General features: G+C 38.6%; 1 protein-coding gene across 2 annotated transcripts in view; it reads left to right on the top strand.

Moving 5' to 3' along the window:
• KDM4C (lysine demethylase 4C) overlaps positions 1-23,213 on the top strand; it is a 404,611-nt gene that overhangs the window by 199,899 nt on the left and 181,499 nt on the right. For both annotated transcript variants that reach the window (XM_069574114.1, XM_069574115.1), the window contains 4 exons: positions 10,584-10,777; positions 14,004-14,242; positions 16,750-17,063; positions 20,701-20,809. In XM_069574114.1, the coding sequence (XP_069430215.1) occupies positions 10,584-10,777; positions 14,004-14,242; positions 16,750-17,063; positions 20,701-20,809 (856 nt within the window). The remainder of the gene's footprint in view (positions 1-10,583; positions 10,778-14,003; positions 14,243-16,749; positions 17,064-20,700; positions 20,810-23,213) is intronic.

The raw sequence follows: 23,213 nt of genomic DNA on the forward strand, positions 1-23,213 counted from the left end.
TGGCCACGTTACCTACTGACAGCATAGACTTGGATGTGAGGTTACACCAATCTCAGGTACTCATTTCTGTGATAATGTTTGGCACTCACTAACTGGACGGTAAATGTTTAAAGAAAAAACAGGAAGCAAAGAAATGTAATAGCATACGTTTGTAGTCAGACCTGTGTGTATATTCACTTACTAGTTGGATGATCTTTGTTGGCCCCAGTGTCCTTTTATGGGAATGAGATACTTGTTTCTACCTTTCAGAATTATTGTGACGAGTTGATAAACATTTTCCCCCCAATGAATTATATGAACATACTGAGTATTAAATTATCTGTTACTATAAAAGGTAGTTTTGTGGTTTTGAATATAATTGTTTCAGCTAGTTACTGGTTTTAACTCTAAATTAGTTATTGTCATCAGTCACTTTCTTTGTTAAAAAGAGGTCGTTATCCCTAATACTTTACTCTAAGTAATATCTTTGTGACTACTTAAACAGTAATGAATTGTTGTATCTCATTATGTTAATAACATTCTTAATTCTTATTGTCATGACTAAGGACAATGTGTTGTTAGAAATCAAAGAAATTGAGACTGTTTCTCTTCCCTTTATTTATGAAGTTCTTTTAAAGGGCAAGTTGTAGTGTACAAACTTCTGGGCTCTCAAAGTAAGTGAATGGTGATTCCACTGAATGTTTGGCACTTTCCCATTTGAAACACAGTCCCCTATTTTCAGAGCTTCTGTGTTTGGAGATGTAAGACAGTTTGCTGAATGTTGTAAACTAAATTAAAAGATGCTTACTCCTTGGAAGAAAAGTGATGACTAACCTAGATAGTATATTCAAAAGCAGAGACATTACTTTGCCGACTAAGGTCCATCTAATCAAGGCTGTGGTTTTTCCTGTGGTCATGTATGGATGTGAGAGTTGGACTGGGAAGAAGGCTGAGCGCCGAAGAATTGATGCGTTTGAAGTGTGGTGTTGGAGAAGACTCTTGAGAGTCCCTTGGACTGCAAGGAGATGCAACCAGTCCATTCTGAAGGAGATCAGCCCTGGGATTTCTTTGGAAGGAATGATGCTAAAGCTGAAGCTGCACTACTTTGGACACCTCATGTGAAGAATTGACTCATTGAAAAGACTGTGATGCTGGGAGGGATTGGGGGCAGGAGGAGAAGGGGGCGACCCAGGATGAGATGGCTGGATGGCATCATGGACTCGATGGATGTGAGTCTGAGTGAACTCCGGGAGATGGTGATGGACAGGGAGGCCTGCCTGGCATTCTGCAATTCATGGGGTTGCAAAGAGTCGGACATGACTGAGCGACTGAAAATGAATGAATGAATGTAGTAATTTGGTTGTGCCTTGAAGATAACCAGTAACCTTCAAAAACATTAATTTTCTGGGGGAGACTAGATTTTGATAAAAACCTAACTTTTCCAGTTGTTGATTTGAATTTTTGAAGGAAACAAGTATTGATGTGCTATTTGTGTTTTTAAAATGAGTCATTTTCAATTCTCATGGGCACACGTTACCATACTGACTGCATAGACTGGGATTTGTAGTTGTTCAGTGCAGTCAGACAGTTTCTTACAGTGCTCTTTGGTTTTAAGTTACACCGACTGTTCATGTGTCAGTAGAAGACTGCAGTATATGAGCCAGTTCTTCATACCAGGTGGCCAGAATATTAGCATTTCAGTGTCAGCATCAGTCCTTCCAACGAATATTCAGGATTGATTTCCTTTAGTATGGACTGGTTGGATCTCCTTCCAGTCCAAGGGATTCTCTCTAGAGTAGATTCTCTCTGGTGTAGTCAATAAAGCAGAAGTAGATGTTTCTCTGGAACTCTTGCTTTTTCAATGATTCAGTGGATGTTGGCAATTTGATCTCTGGTTCCTCTGACTTTTTGAAATCCAGCTTGAACATCTGGAAGTTCACAGTACACATACTGTTGAAGCCTGGTTTGGAGAATTTTGAGCATTACTTTGCTAGTGTTTGAGATGATTGCAGTTGTGTGGTATTTTGACCATTCTTTGGCATTACCTTTCTTTGGGATTGGAATGAAAACTGACCTTTTCCAGTCCTGTGGCCAGTGCTGAGTTTCCCAAATTTGCTGGCGTATTGATTGCAGCACTTTCACAGCATTATCTTCTAGGATTTGAAATAGTTCAATTGAAATTGAACTAGCTTTGTTCGTAGTGATGCTTCCTAAGGCCCAGTTGACTTTACATTCCAGGATGTCTGGCTCTAGATGAGTGATCACACCATCGTGGTTATCTGGGTCATGAAGATCTTTTTTATATAGTTCTTCTGTGTATTCTTGCCACCTCTTCTTAATATCTTCTGCTTCTATTAGGTCCATACCATTTCTGTCCTTTATTATGCCCATCTTTGCATGAAATGTTCCCTGGGTATCTCTAATTTTTTTGAAGACAGTTCTACTCTTTCCCATCCTGTTGTTTTCCTCTATTTCCTTGCATTGATCACTGAGGAAGGCTTTCTTATCTCTCCTTGCTATTCTTTGGAACTCTGCATTCAAATGGGTGTATCTTTCCTTTTCTCCTTTGCCTTTAGCTTCTCTTCTTTTCTCAGCTATTTGTAAGGCCTCATCAGACAACCATTTTGCCTTTTTGCGTTTCTTTCTCTTGGGGATGATCTTGATCACTGTCTCCTGTACAATGTCAGGAACCTCTGTCCATAGTTCTTCAGGCACTCTGTCGGTAAGATCTAATCCCTTGAATCTGTTTGTTACTTCCACTGTACGGGATTTGATTTAGATCATACCTGAATGGTCTAGTGGTTTTCCCTACTTTCTTCAATTTAAGTCTGAATTTGGCAATAAGGAGTTCATGATCTGAGCCACAGTCAACTTCTGGTCTTGTCTTTGCCGACTGTATAGAGCTTCTCCATCTTTGACTGCAAATAATATAATCAGTCTGATTTTGGTATTGGCCATCTGTAGAGTCTTCTGTGATGTCCATGTGTAGAGTCTTCTCTTGTGTTGGTGGAAGAGGGTGTTTGCTATGACTAGTGCATTCTCTTGGCAAAACTCTGCCAACCTTCGCCCTACTTTATTTTGTACTTCAAGGCCAAGTTTGCCTTTTACTCCAGGTATCTCTCGACTTCCTACTTACACATTCCAGTCCCCTGTAATGAAAAGGATATCTTTTTTGGGTGTTAGTTCTATAAGGTCTTGTAGGTCTTCATAGAACCATTCAACTTCAGCTTCTTCGGCATTACTGGTCGGGCCATAGACTTGGATTACTGTGATATTGCATGGTTTGCATTGGAAACAGAGATCATTTTGTCATTTTTGAGACTGCATCCAAGTACTGCATTTTGGACTCTTCTGTTGACCATGTTGGCTACTCCATTTCTTCTAAGGGATTCTTTCCCACAGTAGTAGATATAATGGTCATCTGAGGTAAATTCGCCCATTCCAGTCTATTTTAGTTCACTGATTCCTAAAATGTCAGTGTTTATTTTTGCCATCACCTGTTTGACCACTTTCAATTTGCCTTGATTTATGTAGCTAAGATTCCAGTCTCCTATGCAGTATTGTTCTTTACAGCATCAGACTTTATTTGCATCACCAGTCACATCCACCGCTGGGCGTTGTTTTCTCTTTGGCTCCGTCTCTTCATTCTTCCTGGTATTATTTCTCCACTCTTCTCCAGTAGCATATTGGACACCTGCCGGCCTGGGGAGTTCATCTTTCAGTGTCCTATCTTTTTGCCTTTTCATACTCTTCATGGGGTTGTCAAGGCAAGGTACTGAAGTGGCAAGGCTGTTGGTAAGTGCAAACTTGTAGTTGACAGTAGTCTATTTTACAGATACAAAAAGCTTAGTCCTTGTGAGATAGTTACCATTATTATGCTCTGTTTTTCAAATGAGAAAGTTTTTCAAATGAGGTAGCTGAGGCACAGAGACATTTAATAATTTTATCAAGGTTACATGGCTGGTTAGTGTTGAAGCTGGAATTTGGTCCAAGTTTTAAGTGTCAGAGTATGCTGCATTGTGGGTTTGTAGTTTCTCAACAAACTGTTGTCATGCTTCCTTTTTCTCTTCTTCCAAGGCATTATAATCCCATGTAGAATTTTAAAAGAAATAATGTTATTTTTATGTATTATCTAGCATATTGTTGATTGGATAGTAATAATTTGTGGGTTTATGTCATTCAGAAAAATTTAACATGAATGGGTTTACTGCTTTATTGAATACTTCCATTGTGCATGCATAGTTGCTCAGTTGTATCTGACTCTGTGTGACCCCATGGACTACAGCCCACCAGGCTCCTCTGTCCATGGAATTTTTGAGGCAAGAATACTTGAGTGAGGGGAGCGAGGGTTAAAAAAAAAAGGAAAGAATACTGGAGTGGGTTGCCATTTCCTCCCCAGGGGATCTTCCCAATGCAGGGATCGAACCCGTATCTCCTGTGTCTCCTCCATTGCAGGTGGGCCTCCATTAATATATCTTAAATAAAACATATGGCAGCATTTTTCTATATGTTCCATATAAGAGTTTTTCTGCAGCTGTAACAGATGTTACAGAGGACTGTTGGCTCAGTCCTCTTCCTTGTGAGTTGTCCTGTTAGTCATTATTCCTTCATTTCATCCTGTCTTTGTCATTTCCAATTCAGGCTGGCATCATTTCTTCTAACATAAAGCCCTCACAGACTTGGTTGATCTTCTTTGCACCTCAGGGGTATCCAAGCCATCACACAAGAGTATCCTCCACAGGCCTTTCCTGGATAATCACATCTCCATTCCTGGCTTCTGCTGAGATGGCTGATCTGATTCATGACTCACATGCCTAATCTCTTTATTTATTTATTTTTCATTTAAATTTATTTATTTTAATTGGGGGCTAATTGCTTTACAATATTGTATTGGTTTTGTCATACATCAACATGAATCTGTCACGGGTGTACATGTGTTCCCCATTGTGAACCCCCCTCCCACTTCCCTCCCCGTACCATCCCTCTGGGTCATCCCAGTGCACCAGCACTGAGCATCCTGTATCTTGCATTGAACCTGGACTGGCGGTTCGTTTCTTATATGATATTATACATGTTTCAGTGTCATTCTCTCAAATCATCCCACCCTCTCCCTCCCCCACAGAGTCCAAAGACAAAGACTGTTCTGTACATCTCAAATGTCTAACCAGCCAAACCACTAGCCCCGTGTCCAGAATATACTCTGTGGATAGGCTGAGAGTTTTCCAAACTGGTTTTTTTCTTGCTTAGCAGTTCTTTCCTTAGTTTCTTTCTTTCTTCTCCTGTCTCACGGTAAGCAGACAAGGCAAGCAAAGCTGAACTTTCCATTCTTTCATTGGAAATCTCAGTTTCCAAGTTTGTAATTTTTAAGTTCTACCTTTCACCCAACATAACACGGCTTTTCCACTTTTCACAACAGGGATCACCTTTCCTCCAGTGTCCAATACTACATTCCTCATTTATCTCCGAGACCTTGCCAGAAGCACATCCAGCACATGTCGCAATACTCTGTTCTTCATTTTATATATATATATTATATAATATATATATATAGTCTGTGATGATGAAAGCCTTCTCTATGCTTTTCCTCCCCAAAGCCACTCTGCATTTTAAGCTGGTTGCTATAGAAGTGCTGCACTTCCTAGTCCCAAAATTTTGTAGTAATTAGTTCCCTTGGACTGCTGTAATAGAGCCACCAACTGGGTGAATTACAACAACAGAAATTTGTTGCCTCGGGGTTCTGGAGGCCAAAAGTCCAAAATCAAGGTACCTGTAGTCCTCTCCTCCCTCTGAGACCTTTCCAGGCTTCTTCCTGGCGACAGAGTTAATCCTTGATGGCCCTTGCCTTGGAGATGCATTACTCCAATCTGTGCCTCCATCTTTACATGGCCTTCTTCCCTGCGTGTCTGTGCCTCTTCTTTTTTGATATGGACACCAGTCCTACTGGATTAAGGGCCCACTCTACTCAGTAACACCATATGTAATTACTTCTGCCTTAACCCTGTCTCCAAAGTAGGTCTGTATTCTGGTGTACTGGGGTTAGAACTTCAACATCCCTTTTGAGGGTGGAAGGGAGATACAATTAAACCCATAACAGCCACATTAAGTGGCTTACCAGGTTTGTTATCTTAGTTTAAGTTATTCTTGCCTTAGTACCTTTTTCATTGTTTAATATTTATTTTTTATTTACTTATTTGGCTCCCCTGGGTCTTTGCTGTGGCATGCAGACTCATAGGTGTGGCATGTGGCATCCAGTTCCCTGACCAGGGGGATCAGTCTGGGCCCCCTGCATTGGAAGTGCGAAATCTTAGCCACTGGGCCACCAGGGAATTCCCTTTCCTCAGTTCCTTCTTAATTACCATTTAATTATTATAAATAGACTGGAAAGCAGGATAATTTCAGATGTTTGCATACCTTCAAAGTCTTCCTTATCAGATATTTGCTTGTGAAAGTTCCTCCCCGCCCTCCCCCCGTTAGCCATACTGTGTGTCACAAAGAAAGTATGTTCAAGTAATACCTTAGTTTGGGTTTTTTTTTTTAATTAAGCCTCAGCTTCTTATTTTATTAATCATATATTGTGGTTATATGAAATTTCCAATTCTCCAATTCAGATGACTAGCTTAGTATTTGCTGCCTTAGAAAGTTGCTGATTTTTAGAAACATTTTCATCTTGAAATTAGATTGCTGGTTTACAGTGTAAATAACAGCATGAATTCGACTTCCCGGGAGACAGGAACGAATAATCATCTTTCTGTGTAACAGGTCTTAGAGTAGTGAAATATGGAAGAGTTCTGTGGTTATAGGCTCCTGACAACTCCCTTTAAATATGAACTTAGCACTGCATACATCACATATTGTATAAACAATAGGTATACTCTTAAAAGAAACAGTAAGAAAAGCCATCTCTATTAGTGTTTTGAATTCATATCCAAAATACCTTTCTTGAGAGTTATTACCTGTTACTGCTTTTTGTACCAATATGTAGTCTGTAATTTCTGGGTTCCTAAATGGGATTGTTAATGTCTTCCATGCTAGTAAAGTCACATTGCACATTCTATTAAATGTTCTTAATAATCTTTAGGGCTTTAGATGAATGTGTTAATTGTCACTACTGACAAAAGTAGATTTTCTCTGTGCTTTTAAAGTTTCCTTTAACTATTTTTGGACTTCCCTGGTGGCTCAGACGGTAAAGCATCTGTCTGCAATGCAAGAGACCTGGGTTCGATCCCTGGGTTGGGAAGATTCCCTGGAGAAGGAAATGGCAATCCACTCCAGTACTCTTGCCTTGAAAATCCCATGGATGGAGAAGCTTGGTGCAGGCTACTGCCCTTGGAGTCACAGAGTCGGGCAGGACTGAGCACCTTCACTTTCACTTTCAATTATTTTTGACTCTGGCATTGTTCCCTTGCATTATTTTGGGTATTTTATGCCTGCATTTCTGATATTTAAAATTGAAGGTTAAACATATATACATATATATGTATGTTTAAGGAAGTCTTTGGGTTTATTTTTTTCTTAAATGTTTTATCTTTAGATAATTGTAGATTCATATCCAGTTGCTAAAAATAAGGCACATAGATCCTGTGTATCCTTTACCCTGTTACTCTGATGGTAATTTCTTGCATAATTATAGTACAATATAGGAAAAGAGGATATTGACAGTGATAGAGTCAAGATACAAAATATTTCCACCACTGCAAGGATCCCTCACATTGCCTTGTATACCTGAACCCACCTGCTTCCCTCTCACTGTCATTTCTTCCCTTAACCCTGGCAACCATTAATTTCTTCTCTGTTTCTATAACTTAGGACATAAATTCTTGTACTGAGTCAGAGAATCAGTTGACCAATGGATCGTGTTGTATGTGTACATAATTCAAGACTTCTAGGAGAGAGGGATAGGAAATTAAAATGTAACACAAAATTCTTCGATGCCAAGGCAACTTATAGTATCTATATTATCCACTTCTTTTTTTTTCACAAAGCAAATATTAGTAACACTGTACTCAAATAAGAGAGTTTCTGCAGGTGAGTCTAAATTTCATTTCTTCCTTTTAGTGAAAGGTTGCATCTTAAAGCAAAATATCTTCAAATATCTAATGATCCTCATTTTCCATATTTCTGAGCCAGGACGACTTAAAAATGACTCAAAACTCTCTTTTTACAGGCATGCCTCAGAGATTGGGGATTCAGTTCCTTTCCCCAGAAAAAGCGAGTCACAAATTATTTGGTTCCCCAGTGCATATAAAAGTTATGTTTACATTGTATTGCAGTCTATTATGTGCAATAGTTTTATGTCTAGAAAAAAGTATATATTTTATTTTATTTTATTTTATTTATTTATTTTTTTTTTGAAGTTTAGGTTGTTTTCAGTTTTTATTACCAAAAATGCTATAACAAACTTAATTAGAAATATTCTATTGCTAAAAAACGTTAACCATCATTTGAGCCTTCAGCAAGTTTTATTCTTTTTGCAATAGTAACATCAATAATCACTGATGACAGATCACCCTAATAATGAAAAAGTTTGAAATGTTGAGAATTACCAAAATGTGACACAGAGATATGAAGAGAGCAACCGCTGTTGGAAAATGCTGTAGGAAAAATTGATTGACTTGATGCATAGTTGCCACAAACCTTCAATTTGTCAAAAGCACTTTATCTGCAAAGTATGTTAGAGGAAAGTGCAATAAAGCAATGTGTAATAGAATGAAGTCTGCCTGTACTTAACTAATGATAGAAAGCAGTGATGTAGATAAATAGTACTCCATTCAGAAGGATAATTGGTACAATTTGCATTCAGTGTTTAGGATGAATTTTCTTTGAATGGCAGAATGGTGAGCTGGAAGGCTTTGTGGTAGGATCAGAAGTATTGAGGTAAGGAGGCTCACAGTGACTCTGCTTTGTGGTTGAATAGGAATATTCATTTGACTTGCAGTGGAAGAGAAACCTGGATGTCTCACTAGTGGAGATAAAGCTTAAGAGGCCTTGAATGCCAGGCTCAGAACATTAGACTTTATTTTAAAGGCAGAGCAGAATACTATACGTATTGAACTTGGAAATGAAAGATTAAGAGATATTTGAGAGAGATTAAAGTTACAGCTATGAAGATGAATTGGAGCTCGAAGAGACTGTAGGCAGGGAAATCAGTTAGCTTTGTTATACTAAGTTTCAGAGTCTGACAGTGAAGGTGTCCTGGTAAAACGATTTATGCAGGTAGGTGAAGAGCTAATTGTAGATGATGACAGACTGGATTTCTAGGGGTGGGAGGGAAGGGAGGGATTAGGAAATATTGATTGTGAATATAGGAGAACAGAAGGATTATCTTAACTTAGAATAACCACAGAATATTTTTAGAAGTTGGAGAAGTTGCTTTTCAGCATATTAGACTACTAGCCATGTCCTGAAATGTTCTGTTTTTTCCTTTTTCTTGAACTTTCGAGTCAAGATTGGAACTCTGTAGAGGAAATTTTGGTCAGGAGATTATTAAGAAAGTTTAAATTAATTTGCATAGAGATGATAATTGTTTTCCCAAAGTATTGAAAGATTTACAGTTTCAAGTCGGTTGTTGAGTCAACCAGTCTATTGCCAGGTGTGTTAGGGATGAGAAGAGTTGACTCATTGGAAAAAACTCTGATGCTGGGAGGGGTTGGGGGCAGGAGGAGAAGGGGACGACAGAGGTTGAGATGGCTGGATGGCATCACTGACTCGATGGACATGAGTCTGAGTGAACTCCGGGAGATGGTGATGGACAGGGAGGCCTGGCGTGCTGCGATTCATGCGGTCGCAAAGAGTCGGACACGACTGAGCGACTGAACTGAACTGAACTGAAGGTATGTTAGTTACATCTTTGAGACTACCTCTGTTGCACTGTTTAGATTCTGCCTGCCTGGAGTATTAGTCTGGACACACTTTAACCTGTGTGAGGTCTTTATAGGAAACGTTCCAATGACTGCTAACTATGTATTCATGAGAATGGAAGTTCTAGTGGGTTCAAAATAATCTTTTCTTTGAACTTCTTACCTTAATACTGTTCTTCCTAATGGATATGATTGTAGAGATGATGCTGGGTGTTTCATGTGATATGATGTAGAAGAGACTGTTTATTTGCTCCTAATTGTTGGTTACTTTGTGAGAGTATATTTGTTAATAAACATTAAGGTGATTAATGTGTGTCTTGGAGAAAATTTATTTCAATCTATTGGTTAAATTATTCTAACCACACATTTATTAGCTACTTTTATTCATTGCCAACCTAGATTTTCTTCTTTATGATATTCAGTGCGGCGATGCATCCTTGTGCTGGAAGGGTATTCCTTCTTTGCAGGTATGCTTTCAAATGTGTGCTCTTTCCTTTCAGTTGTTCTTGATACACTTTGCAATGCAGTTTAACATCTTACTCTCATTTATAGATGTGAATATTCAGATTGTCACCTCCATTCAGGAGAAATTGAATTTGTTACTCAATGAATGTTTGAAAATATAAAACATTATTTTTAATTACGTAGTGACTAAGTATTCATGTATGGTACACTCAAAGAACAACTCAGTGTGACTTTATGTAGTTAGCAAAGTGTCTAAAGCACTCCAACCCTATTGTGTTTCAGTGCACTTGCAGGAAAGACATGGTGAAAATTTCTATGGATATCTTTGTGAGGAAATTTCAACCAGACAGATACCAGCTTTGGAAACAAGGAAAGGATATATATACCATTGATCACACAAAGCCTACTCCAGAATCCACTCCTGAAGTCAAAGCATGGCTGCAGAGGAGGAGGAAAGTAAGAAAAGCATCCAGGAGGTAATGATCTTGCCCCCACCCCATCCCACTTGTGGTTACTGAGTTAAAATGGGTCCTTGAGCATAACGTTCTTAAAGACTATTTATTTGCTTTTCTTCTGTTTATTCATTGTATGTTTATTTAGTATCTTACTGAAAATTTGAGGCAAGGTATTTGTAATTCTTTGGAAGTGCAATAAATAAATAGAGTGCAATAAATAAATAAACGTAAAAAGAGAGGTCTGTTGTGTTGGGAGTGCATGAGAAATAGAACAGTTGTGGAACTTCTAAACCCCTTACACGAATGTATTTAAAGTCTTATGGGTGCTGTCTACTCATATCCTTATTTTTGTCAGCTTCAATAACTTGGTTTCCAACTTTTTAGTTTGGCTATTGATTTTGACTTTTGTAGTTCTCTTCTTCATTTGTCAAACATCTCATATTACTTTTCTCGTTGGGGAGCTTCTGTCTTGCTGCATTATGCACACTCGGCTTTGTGCTTTCACCAGATGTCAGAGCATGTGGTATTTCTGTAACGTGGTTGTCTCTGTATAATGTATCCTACATTCCATTTTTGTGGCCAGGGCCATCTCAGAAGCCTTTAGGCCTGTCGTGGTCATCTTGCTGTCTTAAAACACATTAAACAGGGAGTGTGTTTTGTCGCTCAGGTCCTCAGGCAACCTTTTTAGGTTCTTGTTTTCCAGGTTTGTGTTGTATTTTTACTCTCCAATATTACTCATTGTTTTTCTTTCAGATTGTAAAAGTAATATTTGTGCATTGGAGAAAATTTGTAAAATAAGGAAAAGAATAATGAAGGAATCCCAAATCACCCATTACCTCACAATCCAGAGATAACCAGTGTTAACATTTTGTATATATCCTTTACATATATATTTCTTATTTATTATATTATATACCTTTCCAAAATTGGGGCCATGCTCTATTAGTAATTTGACCAGTTTTGTGTTTTTTCATGTAATTGAATGATTTGCTACAGAATTTTTAATGCCTGCATGTATTTTATCTAATCTCCTATAGTTGGACCTGTAGCTTCTTTCCAGTTTTTAGCTACTAACCAAAAAGCACTGTAATTTTAAATCTTTGCCCACACTTCTGATGTTTATTTTCTGACTCTCTTTCTCTGTCTCTCTCTCTTATTTTTCTCCCTGACAATTTATTTTCTGCTATTTTAGAATGCTAGTGAGTTAAGGAACCTTAAGAACATGGAATCAAACCAGCATTTTATAAGAGATATACTTGAGGCACAGGATTAGTAGCAGAATTACAACTCAGATGTTCTTATTTCACCCTATAGTCTACAGCAGGAGTTTTCAAACTGTCACTTTTCAAATCAATTTAATAGGTTAGGAACAGCATTTTAAAGTTAGGAAGTTAAAGAGAGTAAAATGTATCACAGTCCTTCCCATGAGGTGATGGTCAGTATTGATTCATGACATGTGCCAGCATCAGTGTATGTGTGTATCGTGTCATCATCTGAAGTATATAACTCACTGTGGGTTGCACTCTGAAAAGTTTGGGAAACACTGATTTGGAGACTAAAGGTGCTAATCCACATTGCCAAAAAAATATTTGCTGCAGGAGACAGTAGTCAGTCTGTCAGTGGCCAATAGAACGTCTTGAGGATTATTCTTTAATGGACAGAAAACACAACACTCTAATTTAGGTGTTTAATCTGGTCTCTTAGTTACTAATCACAGTGGTCCTTGTTGGTTGACACTGAACATAGATATGACATCGAACAGATGTGAAGTGTCTTTCAGTAGGTTAAAATAATCAGTGGTCTTTACTTACCCAGTTAGAAAGCCTAGTGTTGAGGGGCTTATTATGCTCACCTTTGTGGCTTGATCATTGAGTTTGCTGATCTCCCTTAAGTAATATACTGTATTTAAGGAAATCTAATGAAGGGAATGATTCATTGAAATCTCAAAAAGATGTTAACCTTTTAATTTTATGTGTGCTATGCTATTCATAATGTAAAATATTCCACATAGACCACTGCATGGGTTTCAGTAAAAGTGATGATGATATCAGTACTGTTACTTCTAGCCAATTTACCAAAGCCAGGTTATCCCTGGCTACTCCCTTTATCTTATGGGGACTTCCTATAGAAAGTGAAAGTGAAGTCGCTCAGTCGTGTCCGACTCTATGCGACCCCATGGACTGGAGCCTACCGGGCTTCTCCGTCCATGGGATTCTCCAGGCAAGAATACTGGAGTGGGTTACCATTTCCTTCTCCAGGGGATCTTCCTGACCCAGGGATCGAACCCGAGTCTGCTGCATTGGAGGCAGACACTTTAACCTCTGAGACACCAGGGAATGTCGTGTGTGTGTGTGTGTGTGTACATACTCTGAAATATATGTTGATTTAGTTTGAGTTATAGCTATTCTCAAATGAAAGTGTTAGAAATGTTGTGTCATATACAGAAGGCATCTACAATAAAGCTATGAAGTGACCTGCTGAAAAATACTAGAAGTGGAATAATATAAAAATGGTGTCCACTCTGAAAATAAATAGTACATTGATACAAGATGTTAAATACATGTGGTTAGCCTTCTTCATCTCTTAATTTCTTCAGCTAATGATAATTTGACATTTAATCTTAATGATTTTCATGCATATTTCACAATTATATGAAACTCAGGCAAATACAGTCACCAAGTCACCTTGGAATGTAAATAATCTACTAAAATTTCAACAACAGCTTTAAGGAGTCACCTTGTTTCCTTTTTCTTTATTATCTAAATACTGTTTGATTTTATCCCTGTGTCATGATTTTTCACTTTAGTTTTTATATTAAGCTTTCTTTTAATATTGTTATAAAGTTTTGTTGTTTCGTTGCCCAGTCTTGTCCGACTCTTTGAGTCCCCATGGACTGTATGTAGCCCACCAGGCTCTCTGTCCATGGGATTTTCCAGGCAGGAATACGGGAGTAGGTTGCCATTTCCTTCTCCATATAAAGTTTCAACAGTGACTTTTTCCCAATAATGTTTTAATAATCAATTATTTAACGTTGTTTTAGTTTTAATTTTTAGTAAATTGTTATTAAAACTGTTAATATTTCAATTTCAAATTTGATATATTAATCATGACGATTATCTTTGTATATTATGATTAGAAACCAGTTTTTTATTCTGTTTTTTCAGTAAGTGAAAATAATGCTTATGTATATATTTTTTGCTGTCCTTTGCCCACATTGTGTTCTGACTACAGCTTTTCTTGTTAATAGCTTCCAGTGTACTAGTTCTCACTCTAAGAGGCCTAAGAATGAGGAGGATGAGAAACTGTCAGCTATAGTTGGTGGGGCAGAGGGACCCACTCCTGACCCGGATCCAAGTGATCTCAAGGATGATGGAAAGCCAGAAGAAGCAGTGAATCTAGCAAAAACAGAAGCACCTTCAGAGAAAGAGGCCTCTGTTAGTAGGATGCAGCTGGATCATAATTTGTCAGATAATATCAGATTCTCAGGTGAGAAACTAGCTGATTATGTTTCACGTATTAGTAGTAGGTAGTTGCTGATCTTCCTTAAGTCTGTGTTTTCTAGGACAGATATCTTACTTTTCCACAGAGCTTAACCAGTAAGCTATCTAAAGCTATGAGGTAACTAAATTAGAAGGCCGAGGGAGTGTTAGAAAAGCCAGAAGTACCACTGTTCTGGGTAATGAAATTTTAAGACAAATAGCCAGCAGTACCTATTTCATTTAATAAAAAAGAAGATTCTAAAATGGAAAAAAAAACTTTTTTGATGCAACTCAATTTACAATATATAATACATTTTTGGAAATCTTCTCTTGAATTCCCATGGAATAGAGAAAACCAATTATAGATAATTCTTTGCAGATTCTTAGCTTTCAGATTAATTTTAAGAAGAAAATAAAGATTAAGATTTTACAAAGTAACATCAAAAATCATTCAGTCCTGTGAAACGGCATATATAGCCCCCTGGCTGTTTCTCTGTGCCAAAGCCATCATTTGTAAATCTCAACTGATTTGCTTTTCCCCTTTTTTGTAGCATGTTTCTTTGAAACTGTTTTTATGCTTTTCCTCTTTAATACTTGTGGGAGATTTTGCCCTTTTTCTAATGGAGCTTATTGGTAATTCCTGTCTCACTCTTATTCCCCTCATCTATTCTATCTTTATGTTGTGGGGCTCTCCCAAATCCAGACATCCCCCTGCTTCCTCTTCACTCAAGATGAGTTATCTTTGTCTGGACTGTTGTAGAAGGTGCCTCCTTCTTGTTTTTCCAGTGTCCACTCTAGTCACCCCTACTAGTCAGATCTCCATTTGGCAATTGTAGTGATTCTTTTAAAAGATTCAGCTTAGGTCTTGGCCCTGCCATTTTCTTGTTCTTATTCCACTTAGAGTAAAAGAAAAGTCCTGATCATTGTTCTAATTAATCAGTCCTTGGCTTCTTCTCCATTCTTATTTCCTTTTGCACTTGAAATGTCTGTGTTAATAGAGTTTAAATCATGGATATTTCCCCAGTGAGTTTGTATTCAATTGGATATCTAGACAAATAAATATGTAATTCCTATCTAGTGTGCCAAGTACCACTATAGAGATGGCGTACCAAGGAAAGACCCAAAATAGACAGGAGGCTGAACTGGCAAGGTTTCTGGGAGTAGGTGATAGCTGAACTGATTTGTAATCAATGTATGGAAGACAGAAAGTGGAGAAGGTAGGCAAGTGCAGAGACCAGTTACGCACTATACACATGCTCAGTCGCTGAGTTCTGTCCGACTCTTTTGCAATCCTGTAAACCGTAGCCCACAGGCTCCTCTGTCCTGGGATTTCTCAGGCAAGGATACTGGAGTAGGTTGCCATTTCCTTCTCTAGGGAATTTTTCCAGCCCAGTGGGTGAACCTTCATCTTCTGCATTGGCAGGCAGATTCTTTACTTCTGACCACCAAGGAATCCCTAGTTATGTAATGTATACAGATATTTCTTTGCTGTCCCTCACCATGGTGTTTTTTTTTAAGTACCCTGGGTTAAATTAATTACTCTACGAACTACTGAGTGGTTTAAGCCAAGCGTACACAGCTTTATTTGTTCTCTTGCTACCTAGTTTCTTGCATTTTGACTTCTGGGTTTTAAGACCTGCTGCTGATGCTGCTAAGTCACTTCAGTCGTGTCCGACTCTGTGTGATCCCATAGATGGCAGCCCACCAGGCTCCCCCATCCCTGGGATTCTCCAGGCAAGAATACTGGAGTGGGTTGCCATTTCCTTCACCAATGCATGAAAGTGAAAAGTGAAAGGGAAGTTGCTCAGTCGTGTCTGACTCTTTGCGACCCCATGGACTGCAGCCCACCAGGCTCCTCCATCCATGGGATTTTTCAGGCAAGGGTACTGGAGTGGGGTGCCTTCACCTTCTCCTTTTAAGACCTGACAGAGCATTTAATAGAAGATTTGGCATGTTGCAGTGTTTGAGCTACTATGCGATAGGTGAATAAAATGAGGCACACTTGTGTATGCATAAGAGAGGGAGCAAGCTACAGAAGTAAACTGTGTGTGATATTCCTTTCATTTCTGTGCTGTCCTTGTACTGTGCAGGATTAGTTTAAGAAATCATTTTTATCGGACCTGCACAGTTTTACATGTGTTTTACATGGATTTGTACAGTTTTACATCTTGAGTTGGAATGTTTCATCAGTAACATATATTGGAACCAAATTCTTATTTTTTAGAAAGATCTCAAATTGCTATTGCTTATGTAAGTATTGTTACTGCCCTGGCTTTGAACACTGGTTTACAATGGAACCTCTTTTTAATCCCTCATTTTGTCAGTAAATATATTATTTTGCTGCCTTAGCAACTATAAAGGCTGCATAGTGCTTTAGTGACCTTTTCCACTTGGATCTTCAGTAGAAATTTAGAGGGGATGTTTGATGATAGACATTTAGTTGAGAACAGTTTAACAATCCTTAGCAATAATATATTGTAACATTTATTAACAGGCTCTTGTTTTACTCCTTAGGAAACATCTGCCTAAACACATCTGTAACAGAGAAGATCAAAGCCGAGGCTGACCAAACTTGTGCTGCAGTTCCACCTTCAAATCCCAGTGAGGCTGACGAGTCCATATTTAGTGGCCAAGTCACATCCGAGGAATCAGAGCCACGCAAGCTTCCATGGCCAAAGTCACCTGAGTCATACTCCTCTGTGGCAGAGAGTAGCAGTGCTTTGACTGAGGGAGAAGAGAGTGATGTGGAAAGCCGTGGGAGTGGCCTTGAACCTGGGGAAGTCCCAGCGGTCCCCAGTGGCCAGAGAAATGGCTTCAAAGTCCCCAGTGTATGTGACAGTGTCAATTTTTTACCATATTTATTGTGTTGTCGAGGCTCTTTCTGAAAACAGCATGCTATGCATGGAAATCTTGCTGTAGGGGAGAAATAGCATCTCACATTTATAGGTCTTAATCTATTTCCTTCAGTGACTGGGAGGTAAGCTTTCTGTGAGCTCTGGCTAACCTGGTGATAATTCAGAGAACATGGAACTTTTGGCCACGTGTTGGAGTTTAATTTTCTTTCTTTTTTAGTTTTTCTAACATTAAACTCTTTGTTTTGAGATCTTTGTAGATTTATATGCAGTGGTAAGAAGTAGTGTAGCAAGATCTAATGTACCCAGTTTCCCCCAATAGAACCTCCTTGGAAGACTAGGATAGGATAGCACAGTGATACTGACATTGATATAGTCAAGACATAGAATGTTCTGTCACCTGCAGTATTAGCCAGACTGGAGATTATTCACCTGCAAGACTCTTCTCTCTTTCTGCCAGAGCTTAATACCTCTGGGTCCTAGGCTTCTCTCAACCTCTATTTTAACATTAGGGCTCTTCTGGTTATGCTTTTTCCTGACTCTTGCCACATGGACTCTGAATCTAGGACCAGGCTGAACCTTCTGTCTCTACCCATGCTGGAACCAGGCCTTCTGCCACTTGGAAAATCAAGATCCCTCTTGATTTCCAACTTCCTCATTCTAACCCTTTGCAGAAGGCTTCCCTGTTTCTCCTATGTTCTTGTATGATGTTAATACCATATGCTTTCAGGATAAACTGATTATGAGTATATCAGCCAAGCTACAATTGCGTGTTTATTGTCATAGTTTAGTAACCTCTTTTGACCTGAACAACTTGGTAAAGGAGTTCAGGTGGATGAGTAAGCGAAGCCTCAAATGTTTGAGCTGATAAATTGTGCTGGCTGCCGCTGAACAGACCCAGTTCTGGATTGCTCCTGCTCATTTTATCTCAGAAGAAACCTTTTGTATCTTCGAGTAGCAAGAGAGAGTAAATAAAGACATCAATTTGAAATGCCCTATTTATAAGTAGTTTTAAAATGTTCAATAAAATGTAGATAATTTCCTGCTGCTGCTGCTCCTGCTGCTGCTGCTAAGTTGCTTTGTCATGTCCGACTCTGTGCGACCCCAGAGATGGCAGCCCACCAGGCTCCCCCGTCCCTGGGATTGTCCAGGCAAGAACACTGGAGTGGGTTGCTGTTTCCTTCTCCAATGCATGAAATTGAAAAGTGAAAGTGAAGTCGCTCAGTCGTGTCTGACCCTCAGTGACCCCATGGATTGCAGCCTTCCAGGCTCCTCCGTCCATGGGATTTTTCAGGCAAGAGTACTGGAGTGGGGTGCCATTGCCTTCTCCGAGATAATTTTCTAATTTCCCCCAATAACTTTTTACCATTTTTCTATCTATGATTATCCTACTGAAGTATAAAATATTTCTCAGAAACACCTGAGAAACAGAAAGTTATGATCTAATTTATTTGAAAAGGTAGCTAAGAAATTTGAACATAGTATTCACATTGCAGTAAACAAAATTTACAACTTAGTTTCATGTAGGGATTATTTGTAGCTGGACAGATACTGGGATTCAGGACTGGTGAATAAGTCAAATGCCTGTTTTTTTTGTTTTTTTTTTTTTTAGTTTTTTATTTTTTAAATTTTAAAATCTTTTATTCTTACATGCGTTCCCAAACATGAACCCCCCTCCCAAATGCCTGTTTTTATTTGGTCTGATTCTTTAAACTAGAATGGAACTGAAAATAACTTTTCTGTTCACCTTCATCTTTATCATTTCACTGAGCAAAGTCTGACTGGCCAGGAAGGCAAGTGCTGTTGTTGAGGGCTGAGGACTTGGTTTGCACTTGTCAAAAACAGCTGTGTGGTGTTCTCTTCTCATCCCATTTTGTCAGACTTCTAAGTCCTTCTAAGCCACACAGACCTGGTTCATTTTTGTGTAGTGTGGCCAGTGTTTCTTAGTTTTGAGTGTAATACTGTGTGTTTGCTGATAGCAGTCAGCTTCAGTCATCCTTCTCGGGAAACATCAAGGGAACCAAACATGTTCACACATGACACGCTATTCCTGCTGTCCAAGATGCTCCTCTCCCAGAGGGCTAAGTGTGCTGCTTTGTCATTGCTCTCGAGACTCCACTCAGATGTTTTCACACCAGAAAAGCCTTCTCTGATGATCCCACATAAAATTACCTCCTGCCCATCTCTTTCTATTCTTTGCCATGCTTTTTTAAAAAAATTATTATTATTACTGCATATTTACTTAATAATACCTGATATTTATGGGCTTCCACAGTGTCTCAGCAGTAAAAGAATCCGCCTGGCAAGCAGGAGATGCTGGTTTGATCCCTGGGTCGGGAAGATCCCCTGGAAAAGGAAATGGCAACCCACTCCAATATTCTTGCCTGGGAAATCCCGTGGATAGAGGAACCTGGCGGGCTACAGTCCATGGGGTCGCAAAGAGTCAGACACAACTGAGCAACTGAAACAATAACAACAACCCAATATTTACTTTTTACTTGTTTATTGCCTCTGGCCTACCCCATCTATATTGCACTCCTTGGAAGCAGAGACCTGGTAGAAGTTTTTCCTGCTCTAGCTTACTCTTAGAGCAGTGTAGCACATAGTAAGGGCTTAATAAATATTTCTTATTTTTGACTAAATTATAATTTCTCACATTCATTTTTAGCTATTATAAACCACAGGCAAATCTCATCCTCTGTCATTACTTTGTGAATCCTGCTTTGATTAGAGTGTTGTCACACATTTTCTCATAAGCCTGTGTACGTGTCAGATGCTAGCATAGTTTTTTCTTTACGGGTGCTGCTGCTTCAGCTTTAGGGAAATTTATGAGACTCCTTTCTTTTACATGAATCACTGATGCAAACACACTGGATTTGAACTCTTTCTTTAACTAGCGGCTCTGCCACTTTTTTTTTTTTTTTTTTTGATTGTATGGATGAGAAAGCTTGTAAACAGAGTCTCTCTGAAAGATGTCAGGATGCAAATGACTTTTTCCTCTACCTTTGAAAGAAAACTGTAGTCTAGGCAGCTCATGACAAAAGATTTTACATAGAATGTTAGTGGTTTCAGGATGACAGTTATGTGCCATATTAAACAACAGCGTTTGATTTCCTGTTTGGTCCTTAGAGAAGTGAGGACTCTTTTTCCAGTGGAAGGAAGAGGATAGGTTTACTTTGGCTGTATTGCCTCCTGAAGACAGAAAGCAAAATAACCTGCTGTACAGTCACATGTGACCAAATGCCATGGCCCTGGATTATTATGAATATATAATCCTAAATTCAGATTATCTTTGAAGGACTTTTGAAAACTCTCTAACGTCTGAGTTTATTATAGGTTTGCAAAGGGTACTCTGCACTACAGATAGTGCTTTAATATGAAATGGAAGGATAGTTCAGTGATTCCTCTGCCAGTAAAATTACTAACAGAATGGCTCCTATTTCTGTTGATTTTGCCATTTAAATTTCTTTAAAAACCTTAATTTCTCAGGTGGTAAAACAAGTACAAGAGTTCTTTATAATTTATTTGTGGTAAGTCATTGTAATGATAGTTTTTTTTTTAAAACAAGTCTTTGATGGTGAATATTTTTCCCCTATGCATGTTCTGTAACCAGAGAACAGAAGGTGAAACCAAAACTGCTAAAAGTTGGCGCCACCCACTTAGTAAGCCTCCGGCGAGATCTCCAATGACCCTGGTGAAGCAGCAGGCAACGAGTGATGAAGGTGAGCTTGGATTGTTTTTCAGTATTTATTCCATGTAAACTGTATAATATTCAGAATTTATTCTGTCAGTTTGTTGTAACAAACTTTTCTAAAAGAAAAAAAACTGCCTGGTAGAGAAGAAATCTGACCACGTGGCAAATACATACCTTAAGGAGATCCTGAGTGACACACAGTTTATTTAGAACTTAGATTTTAGGGATACACACTTGTTTCACATAATCAAGCAGTGTTAAAGTCTTCCTTTTTTATTTGATGGGTAAATTGGTTGTTTCTGACATTTGTCTTAAGACCCTCCAGAAGAAGTTGACGTCCTTTCTCTCAGACTATCATATCATGGAATTAACATGCTTTGTATTGCGTCTGATTTTAACTTGACTCCTTTAAATTTATCCACACCATCTGAGTCAGAAACTACATGCAGGACTTTTGCATCCTGTTACACCCGGTGTGTCATGGAACACCCTTCCTCTTTGACTATGCGAATGACGCTTGGCATGAAATCGTTTTATTTACAACCAGCTGCTATTCTTAGATGTAACATTTGTCTGTGTGGTTTACCTGGTTGCCCTCTTTGCCTCTCTTTCTCTCTTTTTCCAAATTTTTTTTTTTCTTTTTCTTCAGTCAGACCACCGACCAACTGTTTATTCCTTCCAGTGTTTCATAGCTTCATAAGGTGTATTTTTTTTTTTCATCTCTAAAAGAATCAGTTGAAGCAGGTGTTCTGTAAAAAGCCCTTCTTTGAGATGTTATCCTTTACTGGTAGAAACTGTTAATTAAGGTTCTTGTCTGTAGGGATGCTGTCAAGGGAATAACATGAATCTTGGGTTCAGACTTATATCTAGTTTAAATCCAGTTTATCAGAGTACATATCCTTAGCAGATTTTCTTTCCCATTTATTCACTGTCTTCTTTTATGCCTCATGTTTAGTTAGGAAAAAAAAGTTCATCAGTGTAGGGATCAGATAATGATGGTAGCAGTGTCTATAACACCAGTTCAGGATGGAATTCTGCCTTGAACAATAAAAGTAATTAAACACGTTTGCCTTTATTTCCATATGTCATCATGTTCAGTTTTTATTTCTCCAACTTTATTGTATCCAACACAAACCATTTTCTCCTTTTTGTCAAAATAAAAAATTGTTCTGTATAAAGTAATTAATATTCACTGTGCATTACTCATCCATTTTCATGACCCTTCCCCGTTATAGCCTATAGCAACAGCAGAGCTTCTTGGAAGGGAATGTCCTGTCCTGATACATAAGGAAAACTGCCTTCTCCTATTTCTTTATCGTCCTGGAAAGTTTATTTCCATGTGGATCATCATAAATTGGTCCAGAGTTTCTCCTTGGAAAGCAGTTCTGATTTTGATCACTATAGCTTGCAAAATTTCTAACTGGATTGGTTTAACAGGGAGATCTCAAAGGTCTGAGGTTAAATATCTTGCTGATACACTGGTGATTGCAGCTTTTGCAGCAGTTTCACCCTCTATTTTTATATGTTAGGAACTCCTGGGTCCTCTGGGGATTTCTGAGAATTGAAAGGAAAAATCAGAGAATTATAGTGATGGCTAAAGATTTTTTACAAGCTTCTAAATTGAGAATGGAGAGTATTCTGTGTTCTGGGGCAAATTATTTTTTGGGAACTTGAATGTTTTTCCCTTAGCCATCTCCCTTTGTGTCTTGTACAACTGGGAGTGTCGTTATTAGAAAGTGATGAAGAGTGGGATGAGTGCTCATTGGGAGCACACAACTATAAATCTAGTCTCTTGGAAATTTCCTACCCTAACTACTGGACTCTTTCTACACTCCTCTTACAGAAGTAGGTATGTATGCCAGGCAGGAGCATGAGTAGATCTAGATTGGAGCATCTGAGACATTGCATCTCCGAACAGCAGTGTTCGTTGTTGGTGAGTGAACCCTTCTTTGGGGCTGGCATTTGACTCCAGAAAAGCAACAGAGGGGAAGGATACTGACCCAGCACCTCTGGGAGCTTATGGGCAGCTGAGAGATGAGTCCCCTCTCAGCTGCACCTTTCAAAAGACAGGGCAGTGGTTCTTTGATACTCAAATGGCCTGGAACTGAAGAAATCATCCTAATTGGTGGCAGATCCAGTAATTACTAGGATCAGCAAGGAATTCCCGACTCTCATCCTCTTCTTTCCTAGAAGAAGCTTTTCCATACTTAGCAGAAAAACATGAGGGCCTGAACAGAGGGGGATACCTAAGAAAGGAATGATGTTTTAGAATGTAAAATTTTTACATAAACTAGTATTCAGTTTTGTTCTTTTTGAGGGGAGTAGTGAAAAATTATCTTAACTGTATACCACATATGTATTATTTATAGTTTAAAAGCAGTTACTAATCTGTCTCTAGTTTTCTTTTAACTGTTTTTCTTTTACCTTTTTCC

The sequence above is a fragment of the Ovis canadensis genome, chromosome 2, assembly GCF_042477335.2.
Source record: "Ovis canadensis isolate MfBH-ARS-UI-01 breed Bighorn chromosome 2, ARS-UI_OviCan_v2, whole genome shotgun sequence".
Taxonomy (NCBI): domain Eukaryota; kingdom Metazoa; phylum Chordata; class Mammalia; order Artiodactyla; family Bovidae; genus Ovis; species Ovis canadensis.